A 27,461-nucleotide genomic window follows, 5' to 3' on the forward strand; every position below is an offset into this window, starting at 1 on the left:
AAAAAAAAAAAAAAAAAAAAAAAGTACAGTTGACCCTTGAACAACACAGAGGTTATAGGCACTGACCCCTCTGTGCCGTCAAAAATCCACATATAACGAAAACCTAACTACTAATAGTCTACTGTTGACCTTGCCAGTAACACAGTAAATTAACATGTTTTGTATATGTGTTATATACTGTATTCTTACAATAAAGCTAGAGAAAAGAAAATGTTATTAAGAGAGCCATAAGGAAGAGAAAATATATTTACTATTCATTAAGTAGAAGTGGACCATCATGTCTCCATCCTTGTCTTCACATTGAGTAGACTGAGAAGGAAGGGGAGAGCTGGTCCTGTGGTCTCAGGGGTGGCAGAGGTAGAATGGGAGACAGGAGAGGCAGGCACACTTAGTGTAACCTAATGGAAATACTTTGTAATTTCTATTGTAAAATAAGTCAAAAGTAGTCTTGAATAATCAGAATCCTTCTGCTAGACTGTCTAATGTCAATTTGTTTTCTGGCACTACTATGTCTTTTTTACCTGGCACCATTTTGGAATCACTCATCCCCATCAAGTCATCTGTGTAGTCACACACAACATCTGGACAGTTTGCTTCATCAACAATTTATTATTTTAGGTTTGATGGCTTTCATGGCTTTTTCTATAACAATGATGGAATCTTAAATGGTGTAATCCTTACAGGCTTTCGTGATGTTCTATCGGGGTTCCCCTTCACAGCACTGACGATCTTTTCCATAAATTATCCTGTTGCAATGACCCTTAAAGGTCCTTATGGTCCTCTGATCAGAGACTTAATTAGGAATGCCATGTTTGGGGGCAAGTAGACCACTTAGATGCTTTCAGTGTTGAACTCATGGGGTTCTAAGTGGCCAGAGGCATTGAGAATGTAAGAAGAAATGGCAGTCCTTACTGGCAAGATGCTTCTTGACTTTAGAACAAAGCATGGATGGCACCAATCCAGAAAAAGTATTCTCATTGTGTAGCAGGCCTTTTTGTTATACAACCAAAAGACTGGCAGCTGGTATAATCTTTTTCCTTAGAGGCTCAGGGGTACCCCCTTTATAGATTAGAAAAGTACTTAGAAATCCAATTCCATTTCCACAGAGTTAGCATATCCCTTTCCACCTTAAATCTTGATGCTCACTTCTCTTCCTTACTAATTAAATGTCCTTTGTGGCATTATCTTTTTTCTAGAATAGGACACTTTCGTCTGCATTAAAAACCTGTTCAGGCAGATATTCTTTCTTCTCAATGATTTTCTTAAAGCATCTGGAAACACACCTGTTTCCTCTTGGTCAGCAGAAGCTGCTTCTCCTGTTATCTTGACATTTTCAAGTCAAATCTCCAAAACTATCAAACCATCCTTCGCTGGCATTAAATTATCCAGCTTTAGATCTTGCATCTTCCCTTTGTTTTGGTCATAATGTAGTGACTTTACTTTTTCCTGAATCATATTAGAGTCTATATACAAGCCTTTCTTACAGCAATCCTGCACCCACATAAAAGGTACATTTTCTACACAAGATAGAGACTTTTGCAAAAAGTCCAAGGTTTTCATGCTTTCTGGCATAGCTGCAGCTATGGCTTCACAAATTTTCTTTTCTTTTATTAAATGGTCCTTACTCTGGATTCATTTATTTTGAAATGGCAGGCAACCACAGCTGCAGAGCTCAACCTACTGTATATACCAAGCAACTCAACTTTTTCTTGTAATGTCATGAGTTTACTTCTTGGAAGCATTTCCAGTATCACTAGCAGCAACTCATATGGGTTATTCAAGGCATTTACAGCATTGCACGAAACATGATGGAAAATATGCAATAGTTGCAAGAGACCATTTACTGAGATACTCAATTTATTGGAAAGAAAGCTGCTCATATGGAGATGATTAGCATCTCATGGTGTTTTAAGCAGATATTCACAACACTTGAGATCACTGCAATAGCAACAGGAAGTAAATACAAAATTATAAGAGCAGTGCAATAGGTACTACAGTTAACACAATGCAGTTATGATTTAATACTGCATCTTTACACTTGTTTACATTTCTCCCAACTGCAAATGGCACTATGTATGGTCCGTGTATGCACAAGTTTTGATAAATTTTCATAAAAGATTTGCATTTTACGGTAGCAAATTATAAAACATGAATATATACATGTATTTTATTCATTCATGACATACCTTTTTCTTAACTTTTTCAATATTTCTAGGCTACGTGGTTCATCTGTTTTTTCAAATTGTTGCAAATTTCCAAAAAACTTTCCAATGTATTTACTGAAAAAAATCCTGTGTATAAGTGGATCTACACAGCTCAAAAACATGCTGTTCAAGAGTCAACTGTATACAGATTGGAAAGGAAGAAATAAAGGTTGTTGGGTACAAGGTCAGTTATAAAAAGCAATTGTATTTTTTTAAAAGCAGTTTGCTTTAAAAAGGACACTCTTTATCATGATATCAAACACTTAGCAATAAACCTAACAAAAGATGTGTAATTCCTACATACAAAAAAAATTTCAAAACATCGAGAAAAATTAAACATCTAAACAAATGGAAAGATATATCATATTCATGGATGGGAAGAATCAATACTATAGGCACTAGTCAAGTGTCCCCAAATTAATGTAGAAATGCAATGTAATTCCAATCAAAAAATCATGTGTTTTTCTATGTATGTATAATTTAACAAGCTGTTCCTAAAATGTATATAGAAATGCAAAGGTACATAGTCAAATCAATTCTGCAGAACACTAGAGGACAGAAGCTTCAGGTTATAGTGATAATATGGTATTGGCCGAAACATAAACAATAGGCAATGGAACAGAATAGTGCATCTAGAAAAATACCCCACATATACTTCCACCTTTATGACAAAGAGACACTGAAGTCCAATGAAAAAAAGATGACATTTTCCAATGAACAGTGCTGCATCTATTAGCTATCCATATGGGGAAAAAAAGATGATGCCCTCTTCTTCGTATTATACATTTAAAAAATAATAGTAAAGTTTCTTAGAAATAAAGCAGGAATAACTTACTGAGATAAACAAAGATTTCCTAACCAGAACACAGAACACACTTAACATACAGGGAAAATTTGACAGACTACAGTACATTAAAATTAGGAAATTTGGCCAGGCACAGTGGCTCGCACCTGTAATCCCAGCACTTTGAGAGGCTGAGGCAGGCGGATCACAAGGTCAGGAGATTGAGACCATCCTGGCCAACATGGCGAAACACTGTCTCCACTAAAAATACAAAAACTGGCTGGGCTAATGCCTATAGTCCCAGCTACTTGGGAGGCTGAGACAAGAGAATCGCTTGAACCCAGGAGGCGGAGGTTGCAGTGATCCAAGATTGTGCCATTGCACTCCAGCCTGGGTAACAAAAGGAAACTCCATAAAAAAAAAAAAAAAAAAAAAAAATTAGGAAATTCTTGATACAGACATTCTGTGGCCCTCTTATTTGGGAATTTCTCAGTGTATGCAGTCTGATAATTACCTTAACCATACTTATTTAACATTTAAAGAACTGCTTTTGCTTTTGTGAAGGAGTAATACCTTGATTTATGAAATTAAATCCATAAAACTTATGAAAGATTCAAATAAAATGATTAATAGTTTTAATAACTACCAGAAACATAACAAAGGATCAAATAAAATTTGAATTTAATATGGGAAGTGGCATTGCTTTCACTCATTTTTTAAAATGCAGTTTTGCTTTTTTAAAATGTAGTGTATCTTAAACGCTATACTCAAGTTATCACAGGTGATTAAAAATAGCTGCCAGGTGTCCTGTTCAGTAGATGGGAGCAAAATCAACTTAAATAAAAGTAAAGGCCCAGAGGTGCTCTCTTTGGCTAGCAAAAAAAAAGCCATCTGCCACAACAAAAATAACCTAAATGTCTGGTTCTTCTACTGTTTATTTAAATGACAGAAACTAAGTTTGCTTAGCCAAGATCATAGCTACAACAGGATTAACCTATCTTCAAGTGGGGGGAAACCACCTATCATCTTGTTTACTCAAAAAGCCTCCTTAGGGCGTAGGTTGCAGTGAGCCGAGATCGCGCTACTGCACTCCAGCTTGGGTGACAGAGTGAGACGCTGTCTCAAAAAAAAAAAAAAAAAAAAAAGCCTCCTTAGATCAGAGAAGCAAGAAGTGAAACATTGGAGTATTCGAGTAAAATAAATATAGCATTAGCTTTCCAGAGGGCACAAACGTTAAAAGGCCAGAGCGGATAACACATTACATAACCAAATGTTTTAAATTTTCAATTTATATGTTTCATGTCTATCATCAAAAAATGTATACATGCAAAAAATTATTTCCAATCAAAAAAAACTTCCTTTTAATAGAACCTAAAAATTACTACAATCTTATGGATTCTGTCTAAGGCATAATACAGCTTCACATATAGAAGGGAATTCAGTATCTTCAGTTATACATTCTTTCAAGGTCCATAATCTTTCAAATTTCTAAATTAACAGAAATTACATAAAGGGTTAATACAGTCCAACTATTATTCTCTGCTCATGCCAAGCATCATTAAAATAACACACATTTATCTTTTAGCCTATGAAGGGCACTGTGTATTCTCAACTACTAAACACTTTACCTTTGCAGCAAGCAACAGTCCAATTTTGTCAGCTTCAGCCTCCAATTTTCTGCTGTATGGTCTATTAAACATATACTAAGAAGAAACAGGACAGAAAATCTCCATTAAGACAATTTATTTGATTACAAAGGGAGTAACAAGGAGAGGTATTTTTAAAATGTTTCACGGAGTATAAAGTTCTTATACTCTGTCTATTAACATTAAAATAACTCCATGATATAAAATATAAACACAGTCTTTATTTTCTTGATTAGAAATTAATACTTTAAAAACATGATAAGAATAGAAGTCATGCCTATAAATTTCTAGACAGTCTGTAGTATAAGTAATTTACTTCTATTTTTCCAATTATAGTCTCTACCTACTGAGTACAGGATTCACTAAGAAAGTTTATTGATGAAGGCTTTTAATATGGTCAAGGAATATTTTGACCTTGCAGTTTAAAAATGAAATCAAGAAAATATAGGTATGTAATAACCAATGACACTACTAGACAATTTATTTCAGTACAAAAATTAACCATATAGCAGAATGCTCTTTCTTTGATAAATTAACTTAATTTTCTTTTTCTTTTCTAAGTATTGATTAGCTGGAAAAATGAAATTTTCTTCTGACTTCAATAAAAAACACACATAGATATAGTAACTTTAATTTTCCTAATTACTTGTATTTATATGAATGCTTTCCAGTTAAATTCTAATTTTCAGTAAGTACTAAAACTTTGTAGGAGATGAATCAATAGGGATGACTTTTGAGAAAAGAGCTATTAATTGGGGAAGCAATCTTTCAAAGATAGCCACATGTCTGTGATGGCCTGAAATAATATAATAAATCTGATATACAGTATGTGACCATTAGAAAGACTTTCTTACTTTTCAATCATGTCTGTTTTAGGTCGATAAAGTATCTCATATACTGCTTTCACTCTTCATGACAGGCTGCAGGTGCCCCCATCAAGTCTATTGATAGCATATGGATTTAAAACTTTGACTTTAAAAGAAGAAAAACTTAAGTTCAAGTCCAAATACTGCTAACTTATTGTTAACCCTGAGCTAACTGTTTAACCCCACTAAGTCCAGTAGTAACTTATGTAACACGGAACTAGTAACAGTGCCAAGCAAACATAACAGTTCATATTTATTGAGTCCTTACTTTGTGCCAGGTACTATGCTAAGTGCTTTATATAAATGATTCTAAACTTAGTGTGATTTTGTCCTCCAGGGACATTTATAAGTGTTTGGAAATATTTATGACTGTCATAACTGAGAGGAAGGAGAGCTATTGGCATCCAGGGGATGGGAGTCAGAAATGCTACTAAACATCCTACAGTGCACAGGACAACTCCCCTGCAACAAAGAATTATCCAGTCCAAAGTGTCAGTGGTGCTGAGATTGAGAAATCCTGCTTTAAATGTATCACTCAGTCCTCACGACAAATGAGTGTCAGCAATTCCCACTCCTAAATGACTTCACTATCAACATTCCTCTTAGCTCTCCAATCACAGTGAGCAACTTTCTAGAGAAAAACCTCTACTTGTCACCAAAATTATTGAGAGGACTTGATTTAGGGAAAAAAATTCAAATAGAATCATTCCTACTTTATTTTCACTGAAGAATTACAATGAAGTGGTAAATTTATCAAGTATTTCAAGAAAGAAATAGCTACATGTTATCTTTCTTATGATCAACTCTGCTGATTCCATTACAGAAAAAGCAATCTATAGATAGATGGGGAACATAACTACATTAATTCTTTTAATTTCCCGGCAGGCAGTGACAGAAACAGAATTCAAAATATGAGGTCCTATAACCTATGCAATAGCCATTCTTTTGTTTTCTCTTTAAGAACCCTTACTTCAATATAAATGAACCAAATGATATGGCAATAGTGAGTAACAGACTAAGTTATCCAACCTCAAAAACAGTTTGTCTCCCTGAATTTTGCACATTAGATTTAAACAGCACCCAGATGGCACTCTGATGGGTGCTCCACAAATCATTAAATAAACAAATAGCAGACTGTTCATAAACAATCAAACCTCCGGGGACAAGAGGAAATATTCAAAGAAAGACATAAAATAAAATAATCATGGTTAACAAAGTAGTTATAAAGATGGCAAATCTACTTTCAGTAGTACAGTGTTTTGAACAAAATGAGGCACTTAATAAATTTTTGAGATGATTATTATACATAAGCACTAAAAACAAAAGTTAACAAACACGTAGTAAGACTTTCCTTTCAATATTTACAAAGCAATGATAGTTTAACAGAGTAAGGAAGGAAGGGTGGTAAAGCAGCTTTAGCCAATTCTGTGCCCATTAAAGTTCAAAGGTTTTAATAGTGCCCCATCAAAATGCAAATATAGTTGGTTCTCTGTATCTGTGGATTATGCATCTGGTGGATTCAACCAATTTGGATAGAAAATATTTACAAAAACAATAAAAACAAACAAAAATATATATAGTAAAATAACTATTTACATAACATTTACATTGAATTACAAGTAATCTAGGGATAAAGTATATGAGAGGATGTGCATAGTTACATGCACATGCCATGCCATTTTTTATCAAGGATTTGAGCATACTCAGATTTTAGTATCCATGAGAAGTACTGCATACCAAGGGATGGCTGAATTTTGGGGTAGGGGGAGTCATTCAGTTACTACGAAAGGAAGGGTCAGTGACTGGGTTTTCTCTCTGCAAAACCAATAAATATATTTTTTAAAATTATATTAGCCACAAGTTTCCAAGCCCTTCTAACTCATCCATGCCCATCATTTGAGAGATGCAGCATTCCTTAATTTAAATATTCATACATAAGAATATCCCCCAAAAATGAGAAAACATAAGACACCAAAAATTAGTACCCGTATTTCAAAGTAAAAGGTGATTTGCTGCTTTACGGTAGTATTAAAATATCCTCACCACAGACTATGATAAACTCAAGTTGTCTCAGGCTTACCTCTTGCAATTTAGACTGTATCCACTGGCCCAAAAGGGCCAAACTATCCCGAGGACAAATGGCCCAAATCATTGTGAGGAAAATCATACCTAGGAAATCCAATAAATGAACCATGCCAGCCTTTTCTGCCTGAGAATAATGGAAATAATAAAATTTACATTTCATACATCAAGATAGTATATGCTTACATTTTCTAGTTCATTAAGTGTTACAATTACCTGACCTCCACCTAAGATTGAGAGTTCTCTTTTTCTTCTTTTGCTTATTCTTTCCTGGTCTGTTTTTCACTTCCTTTGTTTACTTACATACCTATTCATTCATTTAACTAGTATCTACTGAGCCACTTACTATTAGTGAGATATTACCCTGAAGTTTCTTATATTAACAAGCATAATAACCTTGTGAAATAGGTACAATTATCCCTATATTTATAATAATGAAACTGAGACAGCGGTTAAAAGAGTTGCCCAAATTCACACAGCTATTACTAAAGAACCAGAAATCAAACCCAGTAAGTTTTAGTTTTTAATTTAGTTGCATCATTTAAAAAAATCAAATACATGTTTTATTTTACTAATGTTTTTGGATAAAGATTAAACACTACCTAACATAAGAAACACAACAAGAAAAAACTCAGAAAAAGACTGGAAGTTTATTTTAAATAAAGGTATTCTGATCTTCAAGACCTAATATATGAAACATTATTCATTTATACAAGTTTGTAATTTTTAAGTCTAGTACTTCTCTTGAGAGAATCGGGTTCTATGAATTTTTGTATGTACTTATATCAGTTACCAAAAAAGATTTTTCGTAAAATAGTTGTTTTGAGTAGTAATATCTAAATATAAGTTTAATGAACTGGATTGTTCATGATTTGCCATTAAAGTTGATGAGTAAATGTTAATGTTGTAAATGTTAACGATTATCAGCTGAAACTGATAAAATAGCAATCCTTATTTGAATGTATGAAAAATGCCTGAAAACTAAAAACAATGACTTAGAATATTGTCCCTTAACAAATATTGTGCCCTCACAAAACATACTTTACCTCATTATATGTGTCACATTACTTTGCCTCAAAACACAACTGTGTGTTTTGAAAAACAATTATGAAATTATTTTAACATGAGAAAGTGAAACTCAAAATAAGGAAGTCGTTATAGAAGAGAAAGCTCTTGTTAATAAAGAATATAATTGCTATTATACAGTCTTAGAAAACTAGAAATACACACAAAAAAACCTGTATTTGTAGAATGAAGAAAACCTAAAAGCCTAGATAAAATAAAAATTGAGACTCCCAAAAGACAAAATCTAGTGCTGACAATATTTCAGATCTCTGCAAAAACATATTAACTATTTTCCATTTTAAGGCTGCTGTTTGCTTTTTACATCTCATCTATTGTTTCCGCACTGATAGAGCTGACGATACACTGAATAGGAGGCACTGAACTAGATGCCTGAAAATCAAATGGACTGAATGGTAACACCTTTCCAATGCTAAAATGGACAAAACTGATTGATTTTGCAGTTATGAAGCCATTACTTGAAAGATATTAGAATGCATATAATAACACTATTTCTACTGCTTAGTGTGTATTTGTTTAAGAAAAAAAGATTTTTTTTTTTTCTTTGAGACAGTGTCTCACTCTGTCACCCAGACTGGAGTGCAGTGGTGCAATCATGGCTCACTGTAGCCTTGCTCTCCCAGGCTCAAGCAATCCTCCTGCCTCAGGCTCCAGAGCAGCTGGAACTACAGGCATGAGCCACCACGCTCAACTAATTTTTAAATTTTTTTTATACAGACAGAGTCTATGTTGCCCAGGCCAGTCTCAAACTCCTGGGCTCAAGCAATCCTCCTGCCTCAGCCTCCAAAAGTGCTGGGATTACAGGTGTAAGCTACTACACATAGTCAAGAAAAAATGTTTTGCAAGAAAAAAAGGAGGTAATTACTCTTGATGCTTCAGAAAAACACCTCATCTTATTACTACTCTAAGGAATAGGTAGAATTTGAGATGACTTTTAGAAGGATTAGAATCATTATCATTTCCATTTGAAGTTGTTAACGTTACTTGTATTTCTGATTTAGCATTTCAGTCATTTCACTTTTTACCTTTGTGTTTACAATTAAAATAATACTTCTCTCTAATGTAGACAAAAGAGCCATTCACATTTTTAAATGAGTAACAATTTAAAAATGTGTGAAACAGATGTGTTATTTTCTTTAACTCATATCAAGATGAACAGATATCTATTCACAGGAGCATACACCAATTCGAATTCTATGATCTATAAGAAAAGTGCTGCTAAAAACCAGGGAGCTGTGGTGAAAGGAAGAAACCCTGGACTAACATACAGAAGACCCAGGTTAAAGTCCCAATTCAGTTACTTTGTCAGGTTAGTCATGTTACTGAATCTTTCTAAACATTGGTTTTCTCTTATATAAAACAGTAATAATAAATACATACCTCATTAGGTATTAAAATTATGAATGAGAAGCTACATATGCTAAAAAGCTGAGTAAACTGCAAAACAGCAAGGTATCATTATTACTCTGCATTAATTATACATGACACATCATTCTAGACATTTTCAACGATGCTCCAAGCTATCCTCTGAGAATGAATAAAAAAAGATGATTTACCCATTTAAATAGTAATATCACTTCCCCACAATTAATTTTCTGACTAGATTACAAGTATATTAATAATTATAGAAATTTTAAAATTTAATTTGAAATAATTAGGGGTTGAGAATAATTACTTTTTAGCAAAAGAGAGCAGTGATAAAAATAGTATTTAAGAGAAATTTAATTATTCAGTATCAAATACTAAAGACCATAAAAATTCTCAAAATTAGTCAAACACATTTTTTGAAGTAGCAGATTAAAGCAATTCCTCAAAACTAAAATTCCACCATTAAAAAAAAAAAATGAAAAAAAATCAATTCTTTAAAAGACTTTACTTGTTAACTTCAAAGCAGTTTTTCCAAACCTGAACATTCATTTTAGGTACTTACAGCATGTCCAAGTACTGCATGTGCTATTTCATGGCCCAGAAGGAAAGAAAGTTGATGAATATCGGTTACACTATTTAAAAATCCAGTGAAAACAAACATTTGTCCATTCTGCACCACAAAGAAAATAATATAAGCAATTAGAAGGTAATACAAAATAAGGACAATAAATTTAACAATTACAATGAGTTTGAGAACATTTACTTACTGGAAGCACAAAGGCATTAATAACTGGGGAATCAACCACATGAACAGTCCAATTGATCTGAGAGATCCCTGGAACATCTTTATTGGATTCAATTAGATGACAAAGCACTTCTTTAACAGCCAGGTATCGGGCATCTTTCTCAGTCAGCATATGATTTTTAAATTCTTCCATCCACTGAAAGATTAAAAATCACTTCTTATTTCAAAAGAGCACTACAAAATGTTTACTCTGCTTCACGGAAACTTATATGGCTACTTATTGTTGAACACTGTAACTTTCAATTATATAAAAGTCTGCATATATTAAGCACTCAAATTTCTCAAATCTGAATTATTCATGCAAAGGCAATGTGGGTTCTCACAAAGGAATACATTCTAATACTAATATTTTTTATGATTGAATACATTGACATCAAAATTTCGCTCTTTTGATTAACCTTCAAATGAATACTTAAGTATTATTTCTACTTTCCTAAACATTTTAGAAAACACTGCCTAGGCCAGGCAAGATGGCTCACACCTGTAATCCCAGCACTAAGGGAGGCCAAGGCGGGAGGGTCACCTGAGCTCAGGAGTTTAAGACCAGCCTGGGCAACATGGTGAAACTCCATCTCTACCAAAAACACAAAACATTAGCCAGGCATAGTGGCATGCACCTGTGTTCAGCTGTGTGGGAGGCTGAAGTGGGAGGATTGCTAGATCCTGGGAGGCAGAAGTTGCAGTAAGCTGAGATCTCGCCACTGCACTCCAACATTAACCTGGGGGATAGGGTAAGACCCCATATCAAAAAAAAAAAAAAAAAAAAAAAAAAAAACAAAAAAAAAAAAAAAAAAAAAAAACAAAAAAAAACTGCATAGAGAACTTAAGATTTCATCTAAGTAAAACACACAAGAAAATTACATTTACAATGCATTGAACAAAAAAACACTTTATACTTAAAAAGAAAGTTAAACTTTTACCAAAATAGATATTTCATTAATTTTAAGGTGTTTTATTCACACAAATTGAAAGGAAATTACTGAAATCTCAGAACTAATGAGCATATCACTGTCTCTACATGATGCTGATTAAAACTAGCCGCCATAGAAGATACTTTTTCTGATGTTATATTAATGAGAGCTCTTTCAAGCATACTGAGATAAGTACAGATGTTCTGAAATATTACTTTAACTTTCATAAAATGTATACTTTCTTTCACTTAAGAATCAACAAGTGGATGGGCACGGTGGCTTATATCTGTAATCCCAGCACTTTGGGAGGCCGAGGCGGGTGGATCACGAGTTCAGATTGAGACCATCCCGGCCAACATGATAAAACCCTGTCTCTGCTAAAAATACAAAAATTAGCCAGGCATGGTGGCGCATGCCTGTAGTCCCAGCTACTTGGAAGACTGAGGCATAGGTGCTTCAATTGAGAGGCGGAGGCTGCAGCGAGCCGAGATAGCACCACTGCACTCCAGCCTAGGTGACAAGGTGAGACTCTGTTTCAAAAAAAAAAAAAAGAATCAACAAGCTAGTAACTTTTCTCCTTGAGATGCATTACAAAGATATTATTTTATATTATAGAACATGAACTTACCAGTAGTCTTTATCTTAAAGACTTTTAAAAAGCATAATTCACCAATGTGAACTGCCTAAAACAAAAACCCCCATTATCAACTCTCCTGAAGTAAATAAAACAAGAATATATGTAATCAGAGCACTTTATAATATCCCTATAAGAACATGTATTTAAATTTTCCTATCACACAAGTATAATTGTAGCTAAAATAAGAAAAAAGACAAATGTATCTATGTCTATACGGAATTTTTTTAAATGTCTTATTAGGAATGTGAGTGGTAAAAGATGCACTAATACTAGGCCTGTCTCAATCTTTCCAGAACAATTTCCTCAAACTTGCCTCTGACTAAATCCTAAGAAACATCTCAAGTCTCCGTATATTGTCTACTATGAGATTGGTCTTACCTTGATTAAGAGAAATTTTTATACTAAGAAAACATTATTTCTTTTTTCATAGTAGCTTTCCATTGACAAACTCAGAAGTTGATTTGGAATAAAAAGACTTAAACGTGCTGGGTGTGGTGGCTCACGCCTGTAATCTCAGCATTTTGGGAGGCCAAGACAAGTGGACTACCTGAGGTCAGGAGTTCGAGACCAGCCTAGCCAACATGGTGAAACCCCATCTCTACTAAAATACAAAATAATTAGCCAGGTATGGTGGTGTGTGTCTGTAGTCCCAGCTACTCAGGAGGCTGAGGCAGGAGAATAACTTGAACCTGAAGGCAGAGGTTGCAGTGAGCCAAGATCCTGCCACTGCAGTCCAGCCTGGTTTAAAAAAAGACTTAACCATGCCAAAGCTGTCGAGTGAGGCTACTGGACACGAATTCAACAAATATTGAGTGACAGGTCATATAACATGTATATGTGCTATAAACTGGAGAGAAAATGATGACCTCTGTCCCTAAGAAACTCACTAGGGTACAAAATGTTTAACTATCTAAATTATTATACTTTCCAAAGAGGTAAGTCTTCTAAATTCCAACTTCAGTTTGGATTCAAAAAATATAATAAATTGCTAAAACTGATGCTTAGAAAAAACGGTCTTATATTACTTGATTTTCAAAGTAAAAAAATTCTGACTATAAATCTATTTATTCAATACATATATACTAAGCACTATACTTACACACTGTGTATTAAAATAAAACCATAAACAAAACAGGTAAGATCCCTGCCCCCATGAAGCTTAATCTAATATGGGAAACAGACTATCAAATAAATAATTATGCAAATAATTGTCACTCTCATGAGTACTTTGAAGGAAAAGTATAGCACGCAGAGAAAAAAAGCCTAGGAGACCTAACCCTAGTATGGTCAAGCAATGGGCACAATTACAAATGAGCTGGTTCATAATTCAGACGGTATGAAGGATACCTCCTAGGGCCTCATCCAGTTCCCCTGCGTAACCCAGTCTGGATAATCAAGGAAGGCCTTCCTGAGAAAGTGACATTTAAGGTGAGATGTGTTAAGCAGGAGTTAGCTGGGTGAATGCTAGGAAAAGCAATGTAGGCAGCAGTAATACCAGGTGTGAAAGGTCTGAGGCCTTTTGGAAAAAAAATGCTAACTTCATATCAAATACTAAAATTAAAAAGCAATGTATCTTTCATATTTAAGAAACTTTCCTACTTTAAGTGTTATATTAAGCAGTCTAATTAAAAACAATTCTTACTACTTACTGCTTCATATTCCAGTTCTGATAAAAGTCTGAACTGCTCTTTCCCCAATATTAGCAGCTTGCTTCTTCCTGTGATTGGACTTACTTCCAGATGAGTAAAATAAAACACCACAAAGAGCAATCCAAAACTACTCAAACCAAGGACTAGCTTCCATTTATTCTTCCTTATACTTTCTTTAAATAGTTCCTTCTTGTTAGGGGGAAGTGCCTGCCACCATTTCCTTATGCCCCTAAAGCAAAAAGAAAAATTCAAAGTTCTGATCATCATTCCAGCACATATCACTAAAGCTCAAATGCATACACTAGAATTTTATGTCCTCAAACACTTGAATTTGTGTGATATATTTTGCTGAACACATGGCTTTTCCAAGTAACAAGGTTCTTAGCTAAATGATGAAAAATAATTAACTATGTAAATTTACAATTAAATATTCTAAGGCTCATCGAAATTTTCTTCCTCAGCTATTTTAAGGATAAACACTAAATGAGATGCTAGTTTACTATAACTACCACTGGTTAACATTACTATTTAATACATGCAAAATACATATGTATGTATCTATACATATATATGTGTATGTATGTGTCTATATATACACATATATATGTGAGCTGGTTCCTTACATCTATATTATATATAGATATATATATATGTGTGTGTACGTGTGTGTATATATATATATATACACACACGTCTGTGTACATACATATATCTATACACACATGTGTGTATATATACATATATATATACTCTCTATATATGTATATATGTAGAGTATTTTGCATGTATTAGATGTATTTGCATGTATATATATATGCTATTTTATTTAATCTTCATAATAACCCTGTGTCAGAAGAGAAAACTGTTAAGTAACTTGTCCATGACCACAGAGGTAATAGAAGGAAAACCGAGCAATGAAGGCAATGACATTCCAGAGTCTGACCACTTAACCACTTAATAGGGATAACTGTCTAAATAAATATGTAAGAGGTTACAGTACAATAAATCTATACCTGAAACCACTATTCTATTTTTTCCCACTTCTCCTCAGACCTCCAACACAATCTGCCAGTGCTTCAAGGTACAAGGGAAACTACCTCAGCACTGATTTTGGAAATAAATAGTGCTCAGTAGCAGAAACTCCACTATCCTCTTTAGAACATGAAAAAGGAAAGATAATAATAAGATCATAAGTACTCGTTATATAAGAAAGTAGGAGATTTTATAGATTACATCTGAGAAGGTCCAATTTCTATCAAGCAGTAATACTCTCTACTGCTTAGCAGTGTTCAGATACATTTTGACAACAAGCAATGTTTTCAATACTGAGGCTAAATTTTTTCTTGTGTGTTGATCTATAAAATAACAACAAAAATTTAGAATTCATACATCATTCTCTTGACAGAAATTTACAAAATAACTTCTTAAAGTTATCTCTATTTTGTGAAGTGACACACCCCAATGCCTCTTTACACAAAGTGTTTCAATGTAAAGGGACATACAACAAACTATCAAGTGTACTTATTTCCTATTTAAAACCTTACGTGACATTATCATTTATTTAAAATGTATGAAAGACATTTTTCATTCTAAATGAAAAATTTTAGGTGATTAACAATAGTAACAAAAACAAAAAGTTAAAAAATAAATCATTTAAAAGAATGAGAACATATCAGAAATCATCCCAAGAATCTGGGATGAGCGTATTACTTCAACCAAGAGCCAAAACAGCTGTATCTCTTCCGGATGCCAACACCAAATCATGAAGAACACAATAAATTACAAATAGAAGTTATTGGTTTTTGATCAAAAGCAAGCTGGTTTGGTTCATGTGGAAATTAAGAAGGCTAGAAGGAGCTTCACAGTCATCAAACACAAGAAAGCTTTCTAAGGAAACAGTGATTAGCTTTCTTCAATCTCCATGAAACAAATGAGAAAAAAGATTAAAGTACTACCAAGCTGTGAAAATACTATTATAAAGGACCACCAAGAAAAAACAAAGGTGTGTTAGGAACAGAAAAAAAAAGAGAAGCATTAATGATTTAAGAGTTAACTAGGAATGAGCCCATCCTTATATAAGCAAAGTTCCTCAGTTTTATGATTTACTGCCTCAAATTGCACAAATTAAAAAAAAAATGTAAGTACTCTTCTTATATATGAGCTATAACCAACATTTCTGATCCATATATCTTAAGATTCTGCAATCATAAATATAAGATTTTCTAAATGTCTATACGATATGTAAGAATAACTTTTTAAAGAGATCAAATTTCTATACCATAAATTAATATGCAACAATAGGTCCTAATCCTGTTTCAAGGTTATTAAATCATACATAACAAAACTGAGTAGGATCTATTGTTTAGAAACTTTGTTTTGAGCTAAAGGGGGAGAGAGAGGGGATCTAATGAGGTTTCTTTAAAAGTCCAGTTTTATAAATAAAAAAGTTTAGTTTCTAAAAGTTAATATAACACAAAATATTAATGCAAAAAGTTAATACAAAAGTTTATTTTTCTAAAAAAAGCATTTTACCTGCCTACAATGATTGCAAGTAACTTCTGCACTGGTTTAAGAATCATCAACAAGAGAGGAACCGGAGCAGCTTGAAACCGTGGAGAGGTGTGGAAATTCCTAACAGCTCTTATAGGAGAAGGGCTTCGAGGATGCAATACTAACAGACTAGGAACCGCTGTAACTTTTTTTATTAATAGCTGTCTTGAAAAAGAGTCCTTCCATACAGTATATTTGCTGGCATTCATCCAAATTTCCTTACTTTTGGTACTTGAGAGGTATCCTGTTTTTTTGTTGTTAAAAGTCCTATAAAAATGAAAGTTTCCAGGTAGAAAAGTCCACCTATCACACTGATTTACTCCCAGTCCCTGAGACTTATTTACTATATGGTTAACTTGTACTTGGTGACAGCCCTGTGAGGTTGATGCTGACGTGTTACATTTTCTCCAGTTAGCCCGTGAATTAAACCGGAAGAAAACATGGTTTCTAACAGCAGACTGCAATCCACTGATGAAGCTCATACTTTTTACTTGATTACCTGAAACACAAAAAATGAACTGTTAATATCTGCAGAAAATATTTACTTACCAAACTGGGAATATAACACTTATCAAATAGGTGTGTCAGTTGTTCTAACACATCTCTGGCTAAATTACCTTGGGTTTCAACTCATCACCCCTACAGCAACGCCTTCTAGCAAGATAAACCAGAGTATACATAACATTACATTTACTATGCAATGTGTACTTTAGAGGCTTGAATTTTTTTCATTTCATTTTTAATTTTTAGTTAGGAAAGGGCCATTTTTATTTTAATGGCAAATTATTCGAGCAATAAGAAATGGATTAGATAAAAACAACAGTAAAACTTTATCAGTTTGCAGTAACTGGGGGGAAGCATGAAACCGAAAAGTAAAATCTGACTTACAAAATGCCCTGGACATTAGGTGGTAAAGAACAGGGATTCCTGAGAGATGGGAAACAAAGACTATGACAACCAATTGCCCTAGCTCATTGCCTGGAGAGTGCTTCCAGGTCACAATGCAGATAGGGTAAACCTAGGTGGAGCCCAGTTTCCCTAAATCGAAACGATAAAGCTGGGAGGTCAAGTAAACCAAGGCTGCTAGAGCTCACAGCACAAAAGACAAGAGAAGACGAGCTGCACTGAGAAAGAACTCCAGAGCTCTGCAGAGAATTACCTTCTCATATTCCGCTGAGTCCTGTCTGGGCATATGCGTAAGAAAATCCCCTGGAGCTGGGAAAGGACCAACTGAAAAGACTGGAGGGAACGATATACAGGGCTCACACAGGGCACAATATAGTGCCTATCCCCCCCCATCAGAGTGGAAAACCTTATCACTCATGGGTAGAGTACTCAGAAGGGTATTGCCTCAACATTAGAGAAAGATTAGTCCTAGGCCAAAAGCTGCTCTGGTCCCACCGAACAAACATTAAAAGCAACACCCAAAAAGTCAAATGCTTCCAAGCAGCAACTGCATCTCACAAAAAAACAAACAAACAACAACAACAACAAATTAATGAACCAGTATCAGGACACAAAACTATTTAGCACTTAACAAGGTACAATTTACAAGTAAAAATCACCAAGCATGCAAGAAGCAATATATGTGATCCATAATTAGAAGAAATTTCAATCAGTGGAAACTAACTCCTAAATAAACAAATAACAGCATTAGTAGACAAGAACGTTAGTTATTATAACTATATTCCACATGTTTAAGAAGCTAAAGGAAAATATGAGCATGTTATGTAGAGATATGTAATACATTTCTTTAAAACGCCTACACTAAACTTTTAGACAAGAAAACTGTAAGATCTAAGATGGAAAACATACTGGATGAAACTAATAACAGATTAATGTTGTAGAAATGAAGATTTGTGACCTTGAAGACGTATCAATAGAAACCATCTAAAATGAAATGCAGAGAGAAAATACAATGAAAAAAAAAGGCACAGAGCCTCAATGAGATACGTAATAACTTCAAGTGGCCCAATATTCATCTAACTGAAGTCCCCAAAAAGGTGGGGGGGGGAGCGGGAGTGCTGACAGAAAAAAAATACTTGAAATAATGGCCAAAAATTTTCCAAACTTGATGAAAACTACAAACCCACAAAGTTTAACAAACCCTACACAAAAGAAAAAAAACTGCAAGGCACACAATTTCTTAAAATCGATAAACGATAAAATCTTAAACTTGACATCTTAGATGAACTGTATAAATTCATTGGAAAACACAAAAAAGGCTGGTCACAGTGGCACACATCTGTAATCCCAGCACTTTGGGAGGCTGAGGCAGATGGATCACGTGAGGCCGGGAGTTAGAGACCAGCCTGACCAAGAAGATGAAACCCCGTCCCTACTAAAAATACAAAAATTAGCCTGGTGTGGTGGTGCTCACCTATAATCCCAGCTACTCGGGAGGCTGAGGCAGGAGAGTCACTTGAACCTGGGAGGCAGAGGTCACAGTGACCCGAGATCGTGCCACTGCACTCCAGCCTGGGCAATGGCGGAGCAAGGCTCTGTCTCAAAAAAAAAAAAGAAAGAAAAACACAAAAAGGTATATCCTCTGATTCCATCTCTGTAATATAAACTGCAAAATAGGCAAACTAATCCAGAGTGACAGAGAGATCAGTGACTGCTTGAGGAGTGGGAGGAAAAAAGGGGCAGTGGAGCAGATTCCAAAGATTGGCGCTTGCCTGCAATCCCAGCTACTCAGGAGGCTGAGGCAGGAGAAGCGCTTGAACCCAGGAGGTGGAGACTGCAATGAGCCAAAACTGTGCCACTACACTCTGGCCTGGGCCGCAGAATGGGAACTTGTCTCAAAATAAATAAATAAATAAATAATAAATAACAGATTGAGAGAATCTAAATATGAATTGACTTTTAAGTTGTTTTAGGTAATTATTACTTATTTTCTTAGGTGATAATAATATTGTGATTATGTCGGTGAATATTTATTGCTGGGATACGTGGTGAAGGATTTATGATAAACAAAACTCTTTCAAATTGTACAGCAAATGTGCACACACACACAGAGGATGGGGACATAAAATCACTAAATAGAATATCAGCAATCATTGTACCTAAGTGATAGTTATATACATGTTCCTTAAATTTTTCCTCAATTTTTTCTGCATGTTTCAAAATCTTCATATAAAAGTTATAGAAAAAATATGTAAAACTCAACCTAAACTCATACAATATTATCTAGAAAGATGCTTCAGGACTACCAGTTTTAATAAATAGTACTACCTATACATCAAACTATTTTTAAATTACTCAAATTTATTTTTTATGTAATTTATACATTCAGCCCTTGCATTGTTAATGTATAATGTGAATAAAGGGCATGCTAAGTTAAACATTAACTTTGAATTAACCCTTTCTGAAATACTACCAATTTTAAATTAGTAAAGTCTAAGGTGATATATATTAATTTGACATTATAAACAAGCTACTTTGTTTTTACTTTTCTGAACCAACATGAAAAGTGGTAAAATAATTTTATGCCCAGAAATCATTTCAAAATGCATACTGGAGTAGCTAGTAAGGTTTTCATTGGCTAGATGGCATGAGAGTTACGCAGCACAGAATATAGTCCTGGCCTCATGGATGTTATAATCTAGTTGAGATTATAAAACTGAACCTAAGTAAAACTATTAGGGGATAATAAAATTCAGTTACTAAATACTACATACTGTATGCATTTTTAAAGAGATATCCATGAGTAGCTGAAGAGTTCAGGAAGGCAGCAATTATTTTTCATGCCATTTATTGGCAGATGCAGAAAGACAAAAAACAAATTGAAAGAACCATTTTAAATGGGAAAGTATATTAAGGTTTAAATGTAAAGTCTTCTAGAAGTCAAACTGCAAAAACAACACAAGCCTTTCCTTTCCCTCAAATCTGATGATTTACTGTAGTAGATAAGCTTCAGACACTTGACCAAGCACAACTCCTTTTTCAAATGTGCATCTTACAGCCTCAGTTTAGGGGATGGGCCTAGATGACCACATTCATCCCCAACAACCCCTACCAGAAGCTACAGAGCTAGGAGTTGGGATTTGACACTAAAAAGATTTTACGTAAAACAGTATTCTGCACAGGAACATAAGGGCATGTGCAAGCTGGGTCTACAGCAGGTGCTATGCCCAAAAAAAGCAATATGTAAGCAAAAAAAAAAAAAAAAAAAAAAAAAAAAAAAAAAAGTGGATCCACAGAAAAGACAATGGTATGTATGTGTAGACAGAAGGTAAGTGAGAGACTACAAAGCCAAAGAGAGCATTAGAGAATAAAACCTCCCTGACTCCCATGAAATCAATGTATTTCCTAAATTTATTTGAGCTTCTTGAGCTTTTACTTTATCCCAAAACTAATGCTCTTTCTTCAGTGAGTTTCTATATTCTGCAAATGATCTCTAAGACATTTACATGGTATAAAACAGCTACACATTTGTTTTCGTAAATCGATAGCTTTTTAATATTATACACGTCGTTTACTAGAACTAGCTGAGGGATCCTTCTACAATCTGCAAAGCCAAATTTACAAATTTTCAACATTTAATCAGTTCCAGAAATACTGGATTATCTCTACGGCAACTTCAGCATCCAAAATATCTCGGCCCACATTAAATCAGTCATGTCAATTCCACCTCCTTATCTCATTCTAGCCCTTCCTGGGCTTGTGGTCTTATGTTGTTGCACTACACACCTTATCTCCCTGTCTATTTCACCACCAACCCCTCTTACTCCAGTTTGACCCCAAACTAGACCTAAAGCACTCTTTCTAAAACGCAAACCTACCCCCACAATTTACATACAGAATCCTACCCCAAATATTTACATAGTCTTACCCTGATAAATACCAAGTAACCATTTAAAAGATGATATGGGGCCGGGCATGGTGGCTCATGCCTGTAATCCCAGCACTTTAGGAGGCCGAAGCAGGTGGATCATGAGGTCAGGGGTTCGAGGCCAGTGTGGCCACATGGTGAAATCCCGCCTCTACTAAAAATACACACACACACAAAATTAGCCAGGCACAGTGACACTTGCCTGTAATTCCAGCTACTCTGGATGCTGAGGCAGGAGAATCAATTGAACCCGGGAGGTGGAGGATGCAGTGAGCTGAGATCGTGCCACTGCACTCCAGCCTGGGCAGCACAGCAAGACTCCATCTCAAAAAAAAAAATTAAAAAATTAAAATAAAAAAATTTTAAAACATGACATAGTGGTCTATAAATCTTTAGAAGATTTAAAAGAGAGCAATCTATGGCAAAGGGATATGCAAATTTAAAAATAATAATAAATGCTACCTGAAAACTTCCGTATAGCAGAGGTAGCAAACTCAAATGTCTAAAGAAGACCTTTCTGCAATGATGGAAATGTTCGCAGCTGCACTGTTCAATAAGGTAGTCCCTACATGCGGCTACTGAGCATTTGAAATGACTAGCGCATCTGAGGAATAAAATTTTTAACTAAGTTCAATGGCCATATGTGGCTAGTGTCTACTGTACTGCACAGCACAGGTTTGTAGGGTCCAGTATAGGTGAGTATCAGCAAAGTGATACTGATGTGAATGTGGATTCATGCCCATCTAAAGGAGGTACAACCGGTATGATGGAATTTGAACTTGCAGTGACCAAATGATTCAAAACTTTCAAGTAAAACCAGAATTTCAGATTTTTATCAATTTTTAAATGCTGGCAAAGAACTTAAACTTAATTTTAACAACCTTGACCAAACATTCAGATTTTGTGTTTTTGACATCTGAACTGTATTACCATTCATTTATTCTAAAAATATTTAATGAGTGCCCACTAAATGCTAGGCCTCATTATGGATGTTAGAGATACTGCAGAGAATAAAATAGATTTTAAAAACCCTCCACAATTTGCAAAAATAGTAATGATAAAATATGCTAGTATATACAAAAATAAATACAACTATTCACAACTGTTTTGAATGGGAGGGTGGTGGTTGAAAGGGATTATTAGTATTTTCACCTTACATATTTCTGTGCAGTTCAAACTTCCACAGGATGTATTATTACTTTTTAAGCCACCACTCAGGCAACTTTTTCTTTTTTTTTTTTTTTTTTGAGTTGGAATTTCGCTCTTGTTACCCAGGCTGGAGTGCAATGGAGCTATCTCAGCTCACAGCAACCTCTGCCTCCGGGTTCAAGCGATTCTCCTCTGCCTTCGGGTTCAAGCGATTCTACTGCCTCAGCTTCCCGAGTAGCTGGGATAACAGGCATGCACCACCACACCCAGCTAATTTTGTATTTTTAGTAAAGATGGGGTTTTCTCCATGCTGGTCAGGGTGGTCTTGAACCCCCAACCTCAGGTGATCCGCCCACCTCAGCCTCCCAAAGCGCTGGGATTCCAGGTGTGAGCCACCACACCCGGTTGCAACTATTTCTGTAATTTCCTTTTATTTTCTTCCTTTTCGAGACAGGGTCTCACTCTGTCATCACTCAGGCTGGAGTACAGTGGTGCCTTCTCGGCTCACTGCAAATGCAACCTCGCCTCTTGGATTCAAGTGATTCTTGTGCCTCAGCCTCCTGAGTAGCTGTGATTACAGGCGTGCACCACCATGCCTGGCTAATTTTTGTATTTTTAGTTGAGACAGGGTTTCACCACGTTGCCTAGGCTGGTCTTGAACTCCTGGTCTTAAGTGGCCTGCCCACCTTGGCCTCCTAAAAGTGCTGGCATTACAGGCCTCAGCTACCGCAACCAGCCAGTCCTGCTAATCTTTTAAAATTTTTTCTGTAGACACGGTGTGGCACTATGTTGCCCAGGCTGGTTTTTAACTCCTGGGATCAAATGATGGCATTGCATTGTGAAGTGCTGGGATCACAGTCATGAGCCACCACGCCTGCACTTCCATTGGTTTTCCATGGCTTCCATAAACTCCTTCATAGGGTAAACCAGGCCCTCCTAATACTCCTCGAAGCACCTTCCCCAAGCCTCCTTCACCCATTCCTAAATTCCAAACCCCCTGATTTACTTACAGTCCTCAGAAAAAGGACCCTATGGCTATGCACATCTATTTACACTCCTTAGCTCTGCTCATGACAAGCAAACTCCTTCTCATTTCTCATGACTTGAGTGAAAATTTTTAAAAAGAATCCCACTGACACAGAAGGCATAAACAAAAGCCTCAACACCACCCGTATATAATTAAAATCATTATCATTTCTATCACTGACAACTAAGTGTCATTTTGACTAGAAACAGTGCCTGATAGTTTGTAATCCCGTTTATCCTTAAAAAAGGGTAAAGAATGAAGGAAGAAATCTTTTCATGCATTTTCACGAAGCCAATCACTAGACGACAGAGCATACAAGAAAAAAAAAATCAGGGCTGACACGTTCTCTTCAAAGAGCTGTGGCAGGTCAACAAACATAGCTGGCAGACTTCTAGGATTACAAAATTAATGATGTGAGAAAATTAAACAATTTGGATTGTTAGCCTCTAAGAACATTTCAGATCTTTAATTCTTTAAGTACCATCTCAGAATGAGCAAGTGCAGCACTCACTGGCACTCACAGCTGAAGCCTGGAAGACAGTTTTAACAACTCTTGCTGAAAATGACTATTTCTTCTCCAGTTTCTATGGAAACAGCTGTCGGATTGGCAAAAATAGGACATGTACTTTAAAATAATCATTCAAGCAAAGTACACACATGATGGAAGGCTTTAAAAAAGAATTGGTCGGCAGCAGACTTGGTTCTTAAGCTTCCAAATGTCAGACTACTCCCCTTCACCCTGGCTGAGAATGACAGAGATGAACCTAAATCCTTTTAGCGAAGGTGGCATGACCTTGATCAACGCCTGAATGCCAAATAAGGGATTTTCATCTCCCTGGACTACAATTTCTTGTTGAGGATTGCAGGGCACAATAAAACTGTTGCTCCACACACAGGCAATATTTAAAGAGTATACAGTGGGTTCTGTAAACGAGTTGACGAGGAAATTGTTAAAACTCCCCGGAACTGCTTAGACGGGGAACGTTCCGGTTTGCACAGCCGAGTTGAGGCAGGAAACGTGTTCAATTTCTCCTGGAGAGTCGGGGTCGGGGCGGGGAAGAGACGGAGGCCCCAGCCGGGCGGAGGCGGTCCCCTCTGGCTGGGGTGCCGGGTGCGGCGCCTGAATCCTCGCGGATGAGAAACACCGCTCTGAGAGCAGAGCCGCTGAGGAGGGCGGGCTGAGGGCGAGGGTAGGCGGCCCCTGAAAGTACTGCCACGGCGCCAGACACACACGATCCCCGGCGTGCCGCTGGCCGGGCGAGGGGAGAACCGGGCTCTCCCAGGACAGATCCCCTCCCTCTCCCGCCCCGGGGCCCCGCGTCCCGCCCCTCCACGCAGCCTCGCCGTCCACCCACGCCCCCTGCTGTACCCCTCCCCACGCATCCCCACTCCTCGCCGCGGCGCCCCCACAGGCGCTCTACGCTCCGCCCCCCTCCCCGCTCCCGCACTTTGCCTCCTCCCCTCCACACGGTCCTACTCGGAAAAGCTGGGGAAAGGCGTCACCGTGAGGACTGACTCTAGCAGAAGCGAAAGCGGGGACACCGCCGACCCGACCTATGCGCAGGCGCGCACCCGCACTTCCTGCCCTCCGTACCGGTCTGGGCGCCCTTCGCTCCGCCTACACCCGGCAGTCAATACAGCCGCCCAGAGTCTTCTCCCAGCGGCCCCGGTCCCCGCGCGGACTGTGGCGTTCTAGCGCCCCCGTGTGGCTGAAGGAGAGAACGTGGCCCTCGGCTGGGCTGCATGCATGGGGACCACTTACCCCCGTCCGTGGTGAGTTGGGTCCTCTAAAGAATGATCCATGCAAAGCTGTGTCCGTTGTAGACTCTACGGCAGTACTGGCCAAAAGGGGAGAGACTCCAAAGGCTGCCAAAAGACGAAGGCTTCCTGGTTCTAAATCTGCGTTCATAGAAATACTTTGGAATGTGGGAACGGTGCTTTCATATGATTTTTGGAGGGACTCATTTTTAAAAAGATTAAGTATAATCTTAAGTGTCTGGAAGTTAGTTGAAAGTAGCTGGCTACAAAATGATGTGTATAGTATGTTTGATTCATTTCACCAAAACATATTTATTGAGCATCAACTACATTTTAAGTGTCGGGGATGTGGCAGTAAACAAGACAGACCTGACTTTTGTGAAATTTGTATCACAGTGAGGAAAGGCAGGCAATAAAAAAAGTGTACAAATAAACAAGCAAAAGATTGTATTGTGATGGATGAGCAGTGAGGTCCTATATTAGTTTATTATGTTTATACTCTATGCACAATGAAAACATCTCAAAGGACATAAACACTGAACAATTCTAAGTACAGTATCTCTTTGGGAAGATTTGTAAGTTATTGTTTCTTTTATATGTATTTTATAATTTGCCTTTTATTTTGAAAGGGATAGTCTGGAACCCCTGACCACTGGAACCCTAAAAAAACTGAAGTAGGAGGTCCTTCAGTCTTCATGGGATGTATCTCCCAACCTCTGGAGTACACGTGACTTATCAAAGTTTCCAGCATGCTAGCCACCTCTTGCTCATCCTGCTTGATCAGCGTGATGTCAATGTGTAATGTTGGGGTTCAGGGGCTTAGGGGAGCCCTCAGTTCCCCTGAGAGGACGTTTCTCCAGGTTCTTGATGTGTCGTTCCCCAGAATGGGAGAGGAGACCACGGAGCAGTGCCCTGATAGAAGTAAACGCCGGACTCAAAAGTGTTTGTAGGAAGTGATTTATTTAGGTAGGAGAAAGAGAAAGAAACAGCTAACTCACACCGAGTGAGAGAAAGAAAAGCCGCTCTCACACTGAGTGAGAAGGGGTCCCAGAGGGGGAAACCAGAGAAGGAAAGCTCCTCTCACACTGAGCGAGAGAATCCAGAAAGATGGAATCCAGGAGAGGAAAGCAGCTTCCACACTGAGTGGAAGGGAATTGAGAGAGAGATGGAGCTTAGAACGGGAAGACAGCTTCCACGAGAGAGTGTGGAGGGGGACTGGGGTGGGGTGGGGTGGGGTGGGGGGGCGGGAAATCCAGGAGAGAAAGATGGCTACCACCAGGGTAGAAGGGGATCCAAACACGGAGTCTGAAGGCGTGTGGGAGAAGGGGACGTTTAACCTGGGAGGAACCCCCACCTTCTCTAAGACCTCTGGCCAATGAAAGCAGCTGGAGTGATTGACTTTTGACCCCTTCTCGAGCCTGACAAAATTAAAACATCAACCGTTAAATCTCCCGATGGAGAGAGATGGGAGGGGCCATGGCGCCTTGCCCTTAAAACTACGCCCCCTTGTGGACCGGGAAAGAGAACACATTCCCTCAATTGGTGTAATAGATGGGTGTGTTCTCGAATTTCCAGGTGATCCAGCTCCTTTTGGACTGCAAAGAGCCGTTATGTCATTCTCCTGGGCCCGCCTGATTTCCAAAGGGGCCAGACTGGCAAGTTAAATAAAGAGAGGATAAGGATGACCAACCACCCTTGTATACTTTAGGTCTTTAATTATGGCATTAATCTCTATCGTCATCCCCTATCCCCTCGGATGAAATGTTCGTTTTGATTTATTATCTTGACTTGGCAAGAACAGCTTCAGAAGCTTCCTGGTGGCTCTCCCCGCCATGATAATTCAAGACCAAGGATCTTGAGCTTCTTATCAATGTGGAGATTGCTCCAGTTGCCCGATAGGTACTTGCAATTATGCACTCGGGAACTAAGGAAATGACTACAGGATGGGTCCATGTATTCCTGGACCCACTGTAAGCTGGACATTATTTAGGCCTCTGCTTATTACCTGATCCCTATAAGCCCCCACACTTAGAGAGGAGCCATGTGTGTTACACACATTGGGTGTCTGGGTAACACCTGTGAAATGTCTGGGTATTCCCCTTTCCTCA

General features: G+C 37.1%; 1 protein-coding gene across 6 annotated transcripts in view; it reads right to left on the reverse strand.

Moving 5' to 3' along the window:
* OMA1 (OMA1 zinc metallopeptidase) overlaps window positions 1–25,191 on the reverse strand; it is an 84,584-nt gene extending 59,393 nt beyond the window's left edge. For 5 of the 6 annotated variants that reach the window (XR_001829714.2, XR_005202720.1, XM_017544004.2 and 2 more), the window contains exons 1-7: window positions 25,073–25,181; window positions 16,568–17,084; window positions 14,036–14,264; window positions 10,801–10,974; window positions 10,596–10,703; window positions 7,581–7,709; window positions 4,617–4,691 (exon numbers count right to left, since the gene is read on the reverse strand). Coding sequence is in view for 4 of the 6 variants with exons in the window: in XM_017544004.2 (XP_017399493.1) it covers window positions 4,617–4,691; window positions 7,581–7,709; window positions 10,596–10,703; window positions 10,801–10,974; window positions 14,036–14,264; window positions 16,568–17,067 (1,215 nt within the window). In the remaining 2 variants the exon portion in view is untranslated. Of the gene's footprint in view, window positions 1–4,616; window positions 4,692–7,580; window positions 7,710–10,595; window positions 10,704–10,800; window positions 10,975–14,035; window positions 14,265–16,567; window positions 17,085–25,072 lie in introns of all 6 variants that reach the window. The other variant, XM_017544002.2, reaches the window with a different exon arrangement.
* Between the last annotated feature and the right edge of the window lie 2,270 nt (window positions 25,192–27,461).

This window comes from Cebus imitator, unplaced genomic scaffold (assembly GCF_001604975.1).
Source record: "Cebus imitator isolate Cc_AM_T3 unplaced genomic scaffold, Cebus_imitator-1.0 Scaffold163, whole genome shotgun sequence".
NCBI lineage: Eukaryota > Metazoa > Chordata > Mammalia > Primates > Cebidae > Cebus > Cebus imitator.